This window comes from Cyanistes caeruleus, chromosome 17, assembly GCF_971803275.1.
Source record: "Cyanistes caeruleus chromosome 17, bCyaCae1.hap1.1, whole genome shotgun sequence".
Lineage (NCBI taxonomy): Eukaryota > Metazoa > Chordata > Aves > Passeriformes > Paridae > Cyanistes > Cyanistes caeruleus.
Genome location: NC_141717.1, coordinates 3,225,253 through 3,240,715, shown reverse-complemented (window position 1 = coordinate 3,240,715; position 15,463 = coordinate 3,225,253). Strand labels below are relative to the sequence as shown.

General features: G+C 52.0%; 2 protein-coding genes across 5 annotated transcripts in view; one reads left to right on the top strand and one right to left on the bottom strand.

The window, feature by feature from the left end:
• The window catches only part of LUC7L (LUC7 like), a 19,332-nt gene extending 8,572 nt beyond the window's left edge, over window positions 1-10,760 (bottom strand). For 2 of the 4 annotated variants that reach the window (XM_086854356.1, XM_086854355.1), the window contains exons 1-7: window positions 10,378-10,760; window positions 8,496-8,590; window positions 3,601-3,699; window positions 2,792-2,902; window positions 2,021-2,164; window positions 1,470-1,646; window positions 713-801 (exon numbers count right to left, since the gene is read on the bottom strand). In XM_086854356.1, the coding sequence (XP_086710482.1) occupies window positions 713-801; window positions 1,470-1,646; window positions 2,021-2,164; window positions 2,792-2,902; window positions 3,601-3,699; window positions 8,496-8,590; window positions 10,378-10,438 (776 nt within the window). In that variant the 5' untranslated portion in view covers window positions 10,439-10,760. Of the gene's footprint in view, window positions 1-712; window positions 802-1,469; window positions 1,647-2,020; window positions 2,165-2,791; window positions 2,903-3,600; window positions 3,700-8,495; window positions 9,398-9,680; window positions 9,752-10,377 lie in introns of all 4 variants that reach the window. The other 2 variants (XM_086854358.1, XM_086854357.1) reach the window with 2 other exon arrangements.
• PERCC1 (proline and glutamate rich with coiled coil 1) lies at window positions 10,658-15,463 on the top strand. Its single transcript, XM_086854359.1, has 2 exons — window positions 10,658-13,427; window positions 14,586-15,463. Exon 2 carries the CDS (start codon window positions 14,618-14,620, stop codon window positions 15,323-15,325), a length of 708 nt encoding a protein of 235 aa, XP_086710485.1. The 5' UTR covers window positions 10,658-13,427; window positions 14,586-14,617; the 3' UTR covers window positions 15,326-15,463.

The window sequence follows — 15,463 nt, the reverse complement described above, 5'->3', positions numbered from 1 at the left end:
TCTGCCTGACCCCTGCAAATAACCACCCTCCCCACACCAGGCTGTTTAACTCAGCTGTTTACACACAAGATGCCTCTGCAGTTCAAGTACAGAAGAAATTGTTTTTCCAGTTTAGCTGGCAAGATGCAGAAGACCTTGTCCTGAGAAAACCAATGTTCCAGCCCCTCCCACTGCTCAGGAATTACAGACATCTGAGCAGAAGGTGACACACATAGCTACAACCACCAGAAGCAGCCACTCCTTGGGATCCTTCAGCTTCCTTAGGAAATGTTTACCAAAGCAGTGCCAAAAGCACCTCACTTACTGTAGAAAAGTTACAGGTAGTCCAACCTTTTGTCACCTCCAAGCAGTGAGGAGGGTTGTCCAGGGAATTTCTGTATGACTACTGCCTTTTGAGCAAGCCTAGTCCTCACTCATCCCAAACTTTCCCACTCAGATGCTCTTGGATGAGGGTATTTCATCCAGATTCAGATTCCCTAAGACAGGGATTAGACCAATAGATGCCTGAAGACTACAGGGAACTCCCATCTTTTAGACACAGAGTGGAGGTTGAAATACGTGTACAATCACTCTAAGGTGAGTGTCCCAAGATGCTCACACACCATCTGGAGCACGTCCAACAGCCACTGCAGATGCTGAATTCCTGCAGTGCTCATGTACATGGAATCAGATACTTCTAAACTTCACAGGCCAGTTCCCAGGTCCCACTCACCGTCTGCCCATCCTCTCCTCTCGTTCTCTCTCCTCTCTCCGTCTCAAACGATCCTGGTTTCTCTTCTCTTGCTTTTCTGCCACTGTTTTCTAGGGGAAAAAAATAAATCCACATCATATTTCAGCCATTCAGTAACAGGTCAGATCTGCAGGAAGACCATTCCAATAGCAAGACAAAGAACCATTTCACTGCATTTTATGTGCTAAGTTACGATGTCTATCAAGGGTCTCATTTTTCTCAGTTGAGGCACTGACCTCAATGCACAGTGAGTGAGGCATAGGAATCACAACTCTTACTCAGCTAAAGGTCTCTGTTTGCAAGCAAGGCCAGTACCACAACCCATTACAAATCATTTTGGAAAACTCCAAATGGCTTCAGCTACTCAAGATCTTTTCACTGACAGAACCATGTGAAACTTCAGTTCAAACATTTCATTAAGAGGTTTCAAAGTCAAAAAAAACCCAGAGTAACAAATTTCAGTCATGTTAATGAGAATGACTGTACTGAAGCTCCAAGGAATAAATTACAGCAGTGCTCTGGTTTGACTGATTCTGAGGGTACATATTTAGTCACCCAGAAAAGACAGAACAGAGCCCAAGACAAAGCTAAACAAAGCTCCGTTTGATGTTCTGGGGATTCTGCAATCGGAAATTTCTGAGCTTTTACCAGCCCTCTGCAAAGAATCCTGTATTAATTTAATACAAGTGTTCAAGGTCTTCAGAAGTACAAAGAGAAGGTTTAAAACAGAGAGGATTACCCTCAGCTGATCGAGTTTCTCACGAATCTGAATGAAACCCAAGTGTAATTTGCCTCCGAAGTGGTCAGCAAGACGCCGGTCGTTGTCATGGAGACCCAGATATGCTGAACAGACTTCACACACACGCAGCTTCTGCTGCTGGAAACTGGATGCAGGCATTGAATTTCGGTATTCTTCCTACAGGGAGGCAAAAAAACCCCACACAAATGTCAGGGAAGCCTTACACAGACACAGCCCTCCAGGGAAACCCCTGCAAAGAACTGCTTTGAAGAATCAGAACCCAGCCTCACACAAAGGAGGTGCCACACAAGTGCTTTGTGGGCACAGCTAACCCAACAGTCTATCCCTGCAAGGGACTGCTGACCAAGTATTTCAGAGGGCAAAGTCCTCCCTGCCTTACTCAGCTCTCTGCACTAGGCAAAAGTTTCTAAAAATCTTTTCATCCACCACACCACACTGCCACCTGATTGCTGGCACACAGGAAGAGAGGCAGAAACCACCCAGCCTAGCCCAGGCTCCTGTGACAACTCACAGGAGAGCAAACACTGTACCTCTGCCTCTTTCTTTTTCGCTCGGACTTTCTCCACTTCCATCAGGATCTTTTGAGACTCATCAACATTTCCTTCAGCTCCCAGCTGTTCAGCTTTAGCTAGGAGTTTTCCAATATCTTCATTCAGCTCGTGTACTTTCTCTGCCTGCAGAGAATAGTTAGTTTTTAGTAAGACAAAAATGTGATAAAGCTTGCAGGACAACTTTTTTTTTTTTTTTAAAGAAACACTGTGTAATGAAATCTGTTGTTGGAAGATGACCATGAACCTCCAAGAGTCCCCAACAAAGGGGACTGGTGGACCAATGTCAGTGCAGTCACAGATACATGGTAAAAAGAGAAAAACTGGATGTGGAGAGATCACAATCTGCCAATCATTTCTGGCTTACAGGTCAGCACAGAGGCCACAAAATCAGCTTCAGGAATGTCTTGTGTTGGCCCAATCAGGCGAGTTCCCAAAAAGAAAACTCCATGAGTACTTGTTAAATGAAACAAAAATCATGGGATGATGGATTTACTATTCTGAATTATTATGGTAACGTTTCATAGCACAGGGAAGAAACCAATATGCTTTATTTCCACGCTAAAGCAATCTCTTGGAGTGCATGGTGCTCTTTGTCTCCAGAATGGCCAGAGCAGCTCCTTGAGGAGGATGACTGGAATCCCCAAATCCTCTGTGGAGCCTAACTCCCCAGTATCACTGGTGTCAGAGAAACAGAGCACCAGTGCTCCCACTGAGACTTTCAGAACTAATGTTTAAACGAGAGGCCAATACCTTTGCAGACACTTCAGCACTGATCTCTTCCTGTGTCTCAGCCAGGCGTTTCTTGGCCAGTTCTGTTCTCCTGTCACACTCTGCAATGAAGGATTCCAGGTGATCCATCGCCTGCATGATCAGACAAAATTATGAATGAAGGTGCTCTGTGCCAGATGTAGCTTTGACAGCCAACAGCTGCAATCCTGTATAATGCTCAAACAACCTCAAGAACAGATACTTTGACAAAAAAACCAAATGACACTTTGCAGAACAAGTTACATTTGACCCCTGCCCTGTAAACCTGACCCAGTTCCTTTACTCTGACACATCACAGGATGCTCCTCACATCAACATAGCTTTGCACTGGAACTTCCTTCCTATGTAGGAGCAACAGGCACAAAGACAAAAACACTGGAATAACATGAAAAGGAAAGACAGAACTGTGCTTTCCCTTGATCTGTTCCATCACAGAAAGGTAAAATGAAAGCTAAATCTGACAAGTTAAAATACTGAGCAGGTTTTTAATGTTAAATCTCTTTCTGGGACAGGACATCAGGTTACAAGAACCTGGTACAAGCAGGTGTGGGATCCAAGGAATGCCAGAGAGCCTCCCAAACAGCTGGGTAATGGGGTGGCAAAGGCCATAATTACACTTCTACATTCTCCAGTCAGCAGTCAGGCTGACATTCAGGAAGGGGCTGCACATTCTGGACCGGTAACACATCAAGTAACATGAAGAGCTGAAATGGCCACCAAGTTCTACTGCTCAGCCCAGTAACTTCAAAAACCAGTTTCCTTAAAAGTAACTAGAATTTCTCCATACTTACATCCAGCTCAAAAAACAGGTCTCTCTCTTTACTTGCAATCTCATAATCTGCTCGCAGAGCCAAGTCATGGATCTTTGTACATTCTCCCAGGTCCATTCGCTGTTGAAAGGAAAAGAACCCACATAAGAACCCTTCATTATGGCAGCAAGCAGCAGGTATCTCCTGTCAACTGCATCACATCAAAATAAAGTCTTTTCACAAAATGCAGCTTCCTCTTAACCTCTCAGTACCAGAACCAGCCAGAAGAACTACATACTTGACAAAATTAATTTTTTAGGTGTTCTGGGAACATCAGAACAGCCCAAATACTTTCAGTCCGGTCCTACTCCTGCTCTAAGTTCCAGGGCAGCCTCAGAAATGGCTGGAGGGAGGTGAGTCTCCTTCAACAGGCACCAACTGCAAATGCCTTCTATCCTGGAGCCACAGCACAGCAAAATATACCTGCACCCTGTTTAAAGCTCATCTGGAAATGCACATCTGTGTCAGGATGAGCCCAAGTAACATACGACATACCAAACTGTAGGATATACAGAGAATGCTTCCTATCAACAACAAAAGGACTTTAAAGGATTAAGGTCTACAGCCAGTAGAAATGCACAACCCCACACTCAGCAATAACAGACTGTTAATTCCAGACCCTTCCCATATCCAGCTGCAGCCTGGAATTTGAAAACCTGCCCAGCAAAGCTAAGTCCTACACATAAGCCCGTTTAATGAGAGACTTAAGGGCATCTCCCTTCCCAGAAAGCTGCCCTTCCCTCCCACTGCACTCCATGCTATTTGAATTTATTTCTTCTCCCACCTAGTAGTTAACAGCCACATGAACCCAAGTCAATTATGCTCTCAAAACATGGAAGCTGCAGTTCAACGTTTTAAATTTTTAACAAATAACATTTCTCTTATTCTTTGAGTAGAAAAAGAAAATGGCATTTTGAAAGCCAAAATAATATAAGCCCTAATTGTGAGCCACCATAGGAATGGCAGGGTACATGTCACTGCATGAAGGAACATCCCAAGCCTACCACCTTCTTCTTTCACTTGTCACCACCAGCCCCAAGGAGCCCAAACCTCAACAACAGGTGTCAACAACATGCACAACAGGTGTCAACTCAGTGACCTGCAGAGAAAGCTGAACTGGGATAGCACTGAATCCCTGTGGAATATCACAAATTAAAACTGGGGATGCTTACATGAAACAATCAGTGCTTAGAATGAAGCACAGCAACTATTACTGTGCTTATTACTGGATTTCCTCTTCTAGAAGAAGAAAAAAATCCACATGACTTGCCACCATTTAGCCTTCCTCATTTTGCTCAGATGTACCAGAATCAGGAGGCCACAGGCAGCAGGCTACAGAAACAGGCACTGCATCCAGAATACTCTTGCTGAGCTCTCTAATGATAGAAATTTAATGCCTACAAAAAAAGCATGCTGGTACTTTTAGAGCTTGATCATGTTCAACTTCAGGCAAGCCACTTCAAAGAATGCTACAGAGTTACTATTATTTTATCACAAAAATAACTTTCTATGATGTGACACATCTTTCATTCTTTTGGTCATTCTACTGAGATCATTTTATAAATATTCTTATCTGAGCTCTTCCTGCAAGCTGAGCCACTAACCCCACTTCAGAGAAGGGGCTCTGACTACTTCAGAGCAGCCAACAATGCTTGTTCTGAAGCTCCCTATTCCTCTCCCTGCTTGTTAGGAGGCAACAAATCCCTTAACATCTTCCTCAGGGAAGAACATTCAGTTCTCACCAGTTTATAAACCTCAAATCTTCCTCCATGTTGTTTAAGATGTTCTAGTGCAAGAAGATTTCCACAGGTTTTGCTCACTCAGGTAAGACCAGCAGCCCCTCAAAGTCTCCTCTCCTCCCAAGGAGAGCGAGATTCCCTTTCCACAGAGACCATGACCCGCTCCAGTCAACACTGGCTGGTTTATAACACAGCTATGTGAGACAGGCAACCAGCAGAGCCTGAGCAAAGATTTAATCATTCCCCATACATACAAAGAGACTGAATACATTTAGATGTCATTGACAATTAGTCCTGCTCACATTTGCTGAGAAATCCACATTCTGAGGTACCTCTTATGATCTCCTGAACTGGCAACTCACCACAAAATGAAATTTCCACAAAGAAGACACTTTAACAGTGATCAGAGATGCAGTTTCATCAAAGTGAAAAAGGAAAGCAAAGACCACCCTCTCAACCCACAAGAAAACAATTCTAGAACCTACAGATTTTAATTCATATTTCCCAGTAGGGAACACAATTCCCTGGATGTAATTTCCAAGGTTTGTTCAACCTGGGCAGCTTTGAGGCTCATCTGTCCACCTCTTAGTAGAGCTGAAATTCAGGAGAATTGCCAGCTGATGCCATCTCTCAATGTGCTACAATACTTTCACTGACAGAAATATGTTTAGCATGAACAGAGAGAACCCAGCACACACCACAAACAATGTGGATGACAAGGGCCCTGGGAAGAGCCCTAAACCAACTCCTGTTCTCCCAGAATGTTCCTCCTTACCCACAGAGACCAAAGAAAACCACCAAAGGTTATTTAGTGGTTAAGTTCAGACAAGTCTCTGGGGCCAAAAAGAGAATAATCACAGGAACAAACCAACTTAAAATGACAGCTCTTACGACAAAGAACACTGGTGCACCTTAACAAAGCAAAGATCGAAAGGCCTTCTACAGCTCTTAGGAATATTCCAGAACTTTGCTTACAGTCTGGACTCCTTTTCTTATCTGCTTCTGAAGGTCAGTGAGTGGGACCCATCATATTTCACTGAGCACAGCTCCCCAAGGGATCAGCTTCCTGCTTGCCTTCAATCAGCTTCCCACTGAGGAGTATCTGCACACATGAAGGATGCAGCAGTAACAATGCCTTAGGGGAGGACACAGCAGAGCAAGCATCAGAAGGCTTGGAGCATCTGTTGGAAGTTTCCAAGAGGTCCAAGGTCCTGATTTCTGCAGTAATACACCCAGAGGTGGCTTATACCCCAGCCAGCTGAGACAGATTCACCCATAGAGCTCTTCCTTAGCAGAGCACAGTAAAGCACCAGTGAAGCTGCCTCAGATCACGAGGAAGCACTGCACGTTCCAGCTAAGTTTCATTCTGTACTGGCAGCAGTGACAGCTGAAATGCTCTTCCTGTTCTGGACATCACATGTTCTTTCAACATAGATCTGCAGCACCAGTACTTGCCCTGGCCCCCAGGAACCCGATGACAGAGGTGTAGAACTCCACACCCACTTCAAGGCCACCGCTAAATCATGTGAGTGAGCCACAAGATCACTTAAGCAGGAGCAGTCTTTCTTCCTGCTCCTGCAGTTTCTGAGCACAAACTCCACAGCAAGAGGGAAAGGACAACTCAATCAAGACAAGAAACAACAGAAGCAGAAGAAACAAACTCTTCAAGGTGCTTCTCTGCCCCAGGAGACTCACAGGCCATCTGAAACACTTCAGACTTCCTCCATGCTTCGGCACCACCTAGCACACATCACTTGTGTTTAACTACTCCTTCAACTCACCATTTACTTTCTTTCTGAAAACCTGCCAGCACAGGTAGAAGGCAGCCTTCATGTTCAAAACACCCCTTGGGCCCCAAAAAACTGCTGTAGAATCTCGTGCCAAAAAACATACCCTGACCACAGGGACCTATACAAAGGATTGAAGTTTAAAATTCTGAAATGGAGGTGAAGTCATATGAAGGCTGATGGAGCAATCACTGAAAAATACATCTGAGCTTCAAATGAATTAAAAAAAATACAGGTACAGAGATTGATATTCAGCTTTTCCAATCTTATTCTGCAAAGTTAGCCACTGAGAAGGTCAAGTCTGAGTGCTCAGAGCAGAGGTGGCTTTTGCTACAGCTCTTCCTACCAGTGCTGCCACACTCCTGCTATGGCAGTGACACAAGCAGGGCCAGCAGTGCCAGCCCTCCTTTTGCTGGAGACCCACTGTGTCCAGCCAGCTCCCTAATGAGCAGCAGGAAGGGCTAGAAATAACCACAGCATCTTTCAACAACCTGGTTAAGTGGACAGACACTGTGAATTGTCACAGTATTTCATGCAAACAGTGAGGGCAGAGATGGATTTCAAACATCCATATTCACCTCCATCCTGCCTCTGTTGCACAGCAATGGTGACAAAAGACACAGTTTTCTTTCCAAAGTCGGGCTACAGCTTTCATCTGGGAGCCTCAAATGAACACTTACTTCACAAGAGCTCACTGCTAAAAGCCTGCATCACCTTCTGCTCTCAAAGGCAGCACGTGAGCCAAACCTTTGAACGCTGGCCAGCTCTGTTCCCACAGGGAACAGCAAATGAGCCGAGACAACTGTCTGAAACCAGTCGGGCAGAGTGACACAAACAACCAAGCAGCTCAAACAACCAACACTCAGCCAGAGATGTGATCTGCCAACATCACCCCAATAACGACAGAAAAGCTGCTCTTCCATCAAGGCTGGGCAGAGGAGACTGAAAATCTCCAAGAATTAGTGCATCTGCTAAGAAAACACTTGCTAACCTGAAGATGCAGCAGTGTACCAGGGCAGCAGCCTAGCTACAGGCTTGGAACCACCACAGGATAAGTTGTAAGCTCTGACCATCTTAATTTGCTAAAACAGAAATAATTTTGAAATTTCCCATAGGATTGTGAAAGAAAAAGCATTTCACGTGAATTTTGAGAGCTTCTGGTTTGGTATTTTTTTTGTTTTGAGAAGTGAGAGCAGTTCCTTACACAGGTCACAGGAAGTGGAATTAGGATTGTGACTGCTCCCTGAGTACAGAAAGCCTGATCTCTCCTAGAAGTCACCCACCCTGCACTAGCAAGAGCTGTACCAACATCCTCCTCACCAGAATCCCTTATTCCAGAGGACATACTTACTGTTCCAGCCAGGATATCATGGGGACAGCAATCCAGAAGGTGGCTCTTGCACACACGATCGTCTGTAAACTTCACCCTTTGTCTGGTTTCATCTCCTGAAATTCATGTGTGGTTTAAATAAGGAGACATTAGAACACCAAGAAAACTCAGGTGTCGGCATGAACATTGCACCTCAATATGCAGATTAAAATACTTGGTGCTCCTGCTCCCCAAAATTACTCAAAAAAAAAAAAGAAATATCTTAGAGGATAACAGGATATTCTGGAACACTTATAATTGGCAACAAACACTATTTTAGCATTTATTCATCCAGGACACCATGTTAAACACAGTGCTGGTGAGCCAAGCAATGTCCAAGGCCTGTCATCCACATAAAGAAGCAGCACAGCCAGAAGAGGAAAGGAGACAGACAGGCTGGCTCCCAGCCAAAACTTGTTATTTTTTCGACCCTTTTCTTTTTTTACTTTGAAGTAGGGGCAGGGAGATACCAAACCCCACACTATCAGATCACAAAACAGGGCTGTGCTTGGCAAAATTTATAGGCAACTGCTCTTTGCTCAGGTGATAATTGAGCCATCAGTCTGTTTGGTTTGGAACCCAACCATGCAGGGTGTGCTCTCCCAGGCCCTGCAAGGAAGGAGCTGGCAGGTCCTGGCCTGGAACACACCACGTGCTTCCCACCCACAGCCCACCCTCAGAGGACATTTTACACTCAGGAGCCACTTAAACGAGACAATATCAGAAAAGCAAAGAAATAAATAATAAAAAAAGAAACAAAGTTAGTCAATACACACTGCGAGCTCCAACACATACTATACCCATCTGCATTCTTCAAGACCTCAGCTGCAGAATTTTATGCCCATTGTTGAAAAGTTTTAAAGGAAAAGCTTTCTTGCCCACACCTGCAGTAAGGAAGTCAGGGGAATGATACATAAAAGTAAAGGCAAAGTGGTAATGGTATGTGACAATTTTAAAGCTCATCTGTGCATATGACACAGGTATGTGTAATACTAAAGTATGAATATAGTTTAGGATTCACAAGCATCCAGGAATAATGTTGTGTCTACTGATTTTTTTTTTTAATTTTTTTTTTTCTTTCTAAGCTACACTTTTAAAGTTACTTGTGAAAAAAAGCAAACACTTTTTTTTTTGTTATAACAGCTTTAAAAATTGGTTGTGACTCACGGCTCGATGAACATGAGGCTTTTCTGCAACTCCCTTGCAGATTGATGTAGGCAGGCAAAGATACACTGAACCTTTATAAATAAAATAGAGGGGCCACAATTGTTCAGTTTGTATGAAATAAAAATATGGGAAGCAATTCAATAGCAACTCAATACACAGAGAAAGAAAAGCACTTATTCACTTACGAAACAAAGTGCAAAGTGCCTGGACAGCCCTGTTAACGTGCCAAAGGGAATTTAAGTACCCAGCGAGTCGCAGAAGGGAGACACAAACCGCAGCGGGACCGTATTTTGCACGGGCTGTCACATTTCTCGTCTCGGACAGCACCCGGCACGGCCGGCGCTGCAGGCACACCTACCTACGCGCCTCTGGACGTGCGGGCACGGAGCCGGCCCTAAGCCTGTCCGCGGCAGCCGGGGCCCGGAGCGGCGGGGCCGGGCGGCGCCGGGCGCTCTCTGGGGCCGCGGGCGCGGCGGGACCACCGCCGGCCAGGCGCGGGCCCTCCCGGGCTCCCTCCGCCCCGAGCGCGGACAGGCCCGGGCCCGCTCCGCCGCCCCGAGGCTGGAGCCGGGCGGGCGGGGGCGGATCGCGCCGCAGGTCCGGAGCGGCGGCAGCAGCCGGGCCGGGCCGGGCCCCGCGCGGTGAGGCGGCCGCCAGGCCGCGGCGTTTCCTGCAGGCCCCGCCCGCCCCTACTCACCGTCCCGGGCCGTGCCCATGAGCTGGTCCAGCAGGGCCCGCATCTGTGCCTGGGCCGACATGGTGGGGCCGGTCCGGAGGCGGCGGCTCCGACCGAGACCGAGACAAGGGCCTGGGGCGGCGGCGGCGGCTCAGCGGCCTCAGCAGCGGCGACGCGCGGCGAGCGCTGAACGGAAGCGGCCCCGCCCTGTGCCGCACTGCATGACGGGAAGGGTAGTCCGCCAGGGGGCGGGGCCCGAGGGGCGGGGTGGACGGGGCCATTTGGTGGGCGCGGTCAGCCCGAAGGGGCGGTGATGTCAGGGGGGCGTGGTCTGTGGGAAGGGGCGTGGTCTGTCAGAAGGGGCGGTGATGCTGTATGGGCGTGGTCTCTCAGAAGGGGCGGTGGTGTCAGAGGGTCGGGGGCAGCTCCAGCACGGCCCTGGGCCCGCCACGGTGGGAGCGGACCCCAACAGCGCCGTTCCAGCCGTCCCGGGAGTCGCCGGGTGTGGGCACAGTAGCCAGGCCGCAGCGGCTCCCCGGGGACAGGCTGGTGCCCGGAGCAGGCCCGGGCTGCGCTGGCTGCCGTCCCCAGCGCACTGTGGCAGCACGGGGCCGCCGTGGGGAATGTGGGGAGGTGGAATGTGGGGCACGGAAAGCGCCTGCCGGGGGTGGGAATGATAAGATCCGTGGCCGGGGCAGGCGGGAGCAGCAGGAGGCAGGGTGGATGCATGGACAAGGGGATGAAATGACCCCCCTTGCACACGGGTACAGCCAGCAGAACACGAGGCCGGGGCTGCTCTCCCAGCTGCTGGGGGGAGGATGAGGCCGTGGTTTTGCAGGGAAACTTGGGTTGTTGCGGAGCTTTGCCGTGTGCTTTGTTCCGTGCCTGGCTTTCTGAGCTCCAGCTCGCACCACTCCCATGAGTTTTACCTCTTTGTCTCTTCACCTTGAGCTCCCGGCTGCTCTATGGATGCTCCTGTGCCGGAGAAATTCCACCCGCTCTTTTCACTGCCACAGGGCTACAAAGGCAGCGAGGGTTAGAGCCAGAGCCCTGGTACAGGATGCTCCGTTTGCCGCAGCCACGCCTGGTTTTCCCCCAGATTTGAAGCTCCGTCGGCTTTCAGGGAAGTGCAGCGTGAGCCAGCCCCGGCAGGGCTGCGCCGCCGCCCCGCTCAGCATCCCGGGCCGGCGGAATCAGCCCCAGCTCAGAGTGGGGTCTGCGGGGGTCTCTGCAGACAGGAGACCCCTTCCCTGTGGGACAGGAGCTCCTCGTGCCCGGCCCTGGCAAAGTTTGGAGCAGGGATGGCCACCATGGGCACTCGAACGGGGGCAGACCCACATGCCCAGGCCTGCTGCAGGAGCAGGGGCATTGCCTCTCCCTGCTGCTCGCCCTTGGAATGGTCCTGCAGAGCCCTGGGTGCTCCTTAAGCGCATTATTCCTTCCCATGGAGGACGGACACCTCATCACCACCAGCTCTGTGAGCCAGCAGCCAAGTCCCCACACCTTGTCCCACACCTGGACCTCCTCACCAGCATGCTCAGACCCTTCCCACCCGGGCACAGGGACAGTGCAGCCCTCTCCTCCTGCCGGACTGACCCTGAGGCTGTGGGAGCTCTCCCCATCCCCTGCCCTGCAGGAAGAGGGCCTGGGACAGAGGTGATGGGACAGCAGAGGAAGCCGCCTTTCCCCGGGGATCAGAGATCAGGGACCACGGCTTCCCGGGCTGATTCCCCGACTTGGAGACGGTAGCACTGTGAGAGAGGAGAGGGAGCTCTGCGGAGCCGGAGCCCCAGGGCTGCCGGCCCGGGGAGCGGGTCGGTGACAGCCCTGCCCAGGCTGGGACACTCTCCTCGCCAGTGCTGCACCCTGTCAGGAGCTGGGGACCCCATCTCAGCACTGCAGACACACCTCAGAACACGGTGCCCAGGGCAGGAGGCAGGGAAAGCTCCGAAGGGGAGACCAAGAGCTGCAGTCAACTCAAAAACAGGAGAGCAGGGCAGCTCTGGAGCAGGGTTGTGGCTGTCCCCAAGCCCAGTGGCCAGTGTCCCACTCCCTGAGTGTCCCCAACACCGGTGACAGGGTCTGGGTGCTGTGTCAGCCCCCTGCCATCCCGTGCCCTTCGGCTGTCAGGGGCAGGCTGTGCTGTATCCTCTGGCCATCCTGTGTCCCTGGTCACCCTGCATCCCCAGCCATCTGTGTCCCCTGTTCTGTGCTGCCCCAGATGACCCCGCTGGCACGTCCTGCTGCCAAGGCAGAAATGGCACCTCTGGTACAGCCTCTCTGAGACCTGAGCTGATGGCTGTTGTCCCTGTCCTCACAGGGGAGGTGCTGCGTGGGCCAGCACAGCCACGGGCCACAGTGCAGGGTGAAAATGCTGTCATCCAGGTCTGTCCTTGCCATGGGACTGGCCCAGACAGTCTCCACCTGGCATGTCCACCTTTTCATCCACAGATTCTAAAATCCCTCCCAGGGCCGGTCGGGGAGCCCAATATCCATCTCAAAGGGGCACAAGGCTGGAGATGAGTGGTCTGAAGCTGCATGAGGGTGGTGCAGGACCTGGGGGTACCCCACAGAAAGGCTTTGCCCACTGCAGCGGCAGCCCCTGTTTGCAGAGGCATCGCTCGATACGCAGTATGTTCTTCAGAAGATCCCTACTCCAGGAGTCAAAATAGCATGAAATTTAATTTTACGCCTATTTGACAAAGCTTGATTTCGCCTCCAATCAGCAGGGAGATAAGAGCCCTCGGCACAAGTGTGCGGGCAGTTTGGCAGCTGGGGCTGCCGATTTAATAGGTGAATTTACAGGGACAACACTTGAAAATCCCCTGGCTAGTGAACCATTAAGGTGAGCCCTGCCTTCCGTCCCCGCGTCCCTCCCCGAGCCGCTCTCCCGTTGCTGGGTGCTAAAGCAAACCCCAGCTCTGTTTACCGAGTCTACTATTACAATACGGCTACCAAATATTTGCCAGCCGTCAGCTCGCTGCTCCGCTATAAATACTTCAGGCCCAGGTGGAGGGACGGGCAGGGGGAGCGGCGCGGGAGCCTATGCATGGCCGGGCAGCAGCGCCAAGGTGAGTGCAGAACCGCGGCCCCGGCCATGCCCTCCTGGCCCAGGGGTTTCTCCGGCTGAGGGTGGCGGTGGGACAGGCTGTGGTGGTCCTGCTCCTCTCCCCCCGCAGCTCAGAGATGTGTGCTGCCTCGACAGGCTGAGCCCCCATAACCCAGCCTGCGACAGAACGGAGGCAGCACCGGGGCTACCGCGGTGGGGGGCGGCACAAAGAGGGACATGGAGCTGGCAAGGACAATTTTAGGCTGGGAGCAGGTCCTGGCACCACGCTTGGTGTGGCAGGAGCAGGTCTGGTTACCCAGGTCTGGGGACCCTCTCAGCATGGCCAGGGGTGTCCTGCAGCGAGGCAGGGCTGGGGACCCTTCAGCACAGGTACAGTACGAGCTACAAAGGGGCCACATCTGGCTCAGCGAAACCCAGCTGTGGCCAGAGCCCAGCAGGGCAGGGCAGGGACACGGTGGGTTCACTCTGTTGCAGGGAAACCCAAGAGGCCATTGTGTGGGCAGGACATGGGGCCCTGTGGCACTGAGCCCAGAGAGGCAGGGTGGGTGCTGAGCCCATTCACCTCCATGCAGAGCCCCGGGCTGAAGGGGAACATCCCTCTGCCCTACAGCTCTGGAACACACCCTCACTGTCCTGCATCCCATGGCTTGGTGTGGACATCCACGTCCCATGGATCAGTGCAAACATCCCTGCTGCCCCGCGTCCCATGACTTAGGGACATTCCCATTGTCCCACACCCCATGGCTTGATGGGGACATCCCTGTTGCTTGATGTCCCAGGGTTCAGTTAGAACATCCCCACTGTCCCATGTCCTGTTGCTTGTAGGGGAATGGCATTTCTGCTGCTCCATGTCCCATGGCTCAAGGTTATGCTCCCGCTGCCCCATATCCCGTGTTTTGGTGGGGACACCCCTGCTGTCTGCTGTCCCAGGGCTGAGTGGGGATATCCCAGGTGGAATACCCCCACTGCCCTCTTTCCCATAGCTTGGTAGGGACATCCCCAGTGCCCCATATCCCACACCCCATTACTTGTGGGGCACATCCCTGCTGCCCTGCAGCCCCACCTTAGCCATGGTGTGGCACAACAGGGTCCCCTGCCCTCTCAGGGCTGCTGGGAGGTGCCAGGCGTGTCACCCTGACCCCGCTGTCCCTGCCCACAGGGTGAGTCCTGGGGGTGCCTCTGAGCACCGAGATGGCTGCGGGTGTCATCCAGCCCCTGGCCGAGCTGCGGCTGCCCTCGCCCTTCCCTCACGGCCTCCTGCTGCCCACGCACCCTGAGCCCGACTTCCCCGACCTCTCCGAGGAGGAGGAGGAGGAGGAAGAAGAGGAGGAGGAGGAGGAGGAGGACGTGGAAGCAGTGGAGGAGAGCGTGAGGCCGGAGCTGGCCAGTGTCTCCAGCACTGCCGAGACCACCCTACGTCTCCTCAAGTTTTCGGAGCTCATCAGCTGTGACATCCAGCGCTACTTCGGGCGGCGGGGCCGGGAGGAGGCCAGCAGCCACCCCGTGCCCGAGGACTGCGGCTCACCCCAGAGCGCCGAGGCTGTGGCCGAGGCCGTGGCCCCGCGGGACAGCCCGGGGGCCGCGCACAGGCTGGGGCCGCTGGCCGAGCTCTTTGAGTACGGCGTGCACCGCTGCCTGCCCGCCCGGGCGGCCGGCGGCAAGACACAGCGGCTGGAGAGGAAGTACGGCCACATCACCCCCATGCACCGCAGGAAGCTGCCGCCCTCCTTCTGGAAGGAGCCGGGCCCAGGCCCCGCCAGCCTCCTCCACACTGGCACCCCTGACTTCAGCGACCTCCTGGCCACCTGGACAGTGGAGCCAGGGCCAGAGCTGCCAGGGGCTGGGCGGGAGCTGCCGGGTCGCCCGGGGCTGGAGGCAGAGCCCTTTGCTGGGCTGTGACCCCACTGTGGCCCCGGTCCCGCCACGTGCCACCCAGTTAATGATAAACCTGGTGGCCCCAGTGCCAGCACCGGGGCACTCGGAGCTGCCGGGTCAGAGCTGCTGCCGGGACGAGTGAATAAATGACTCCCGCCAGCA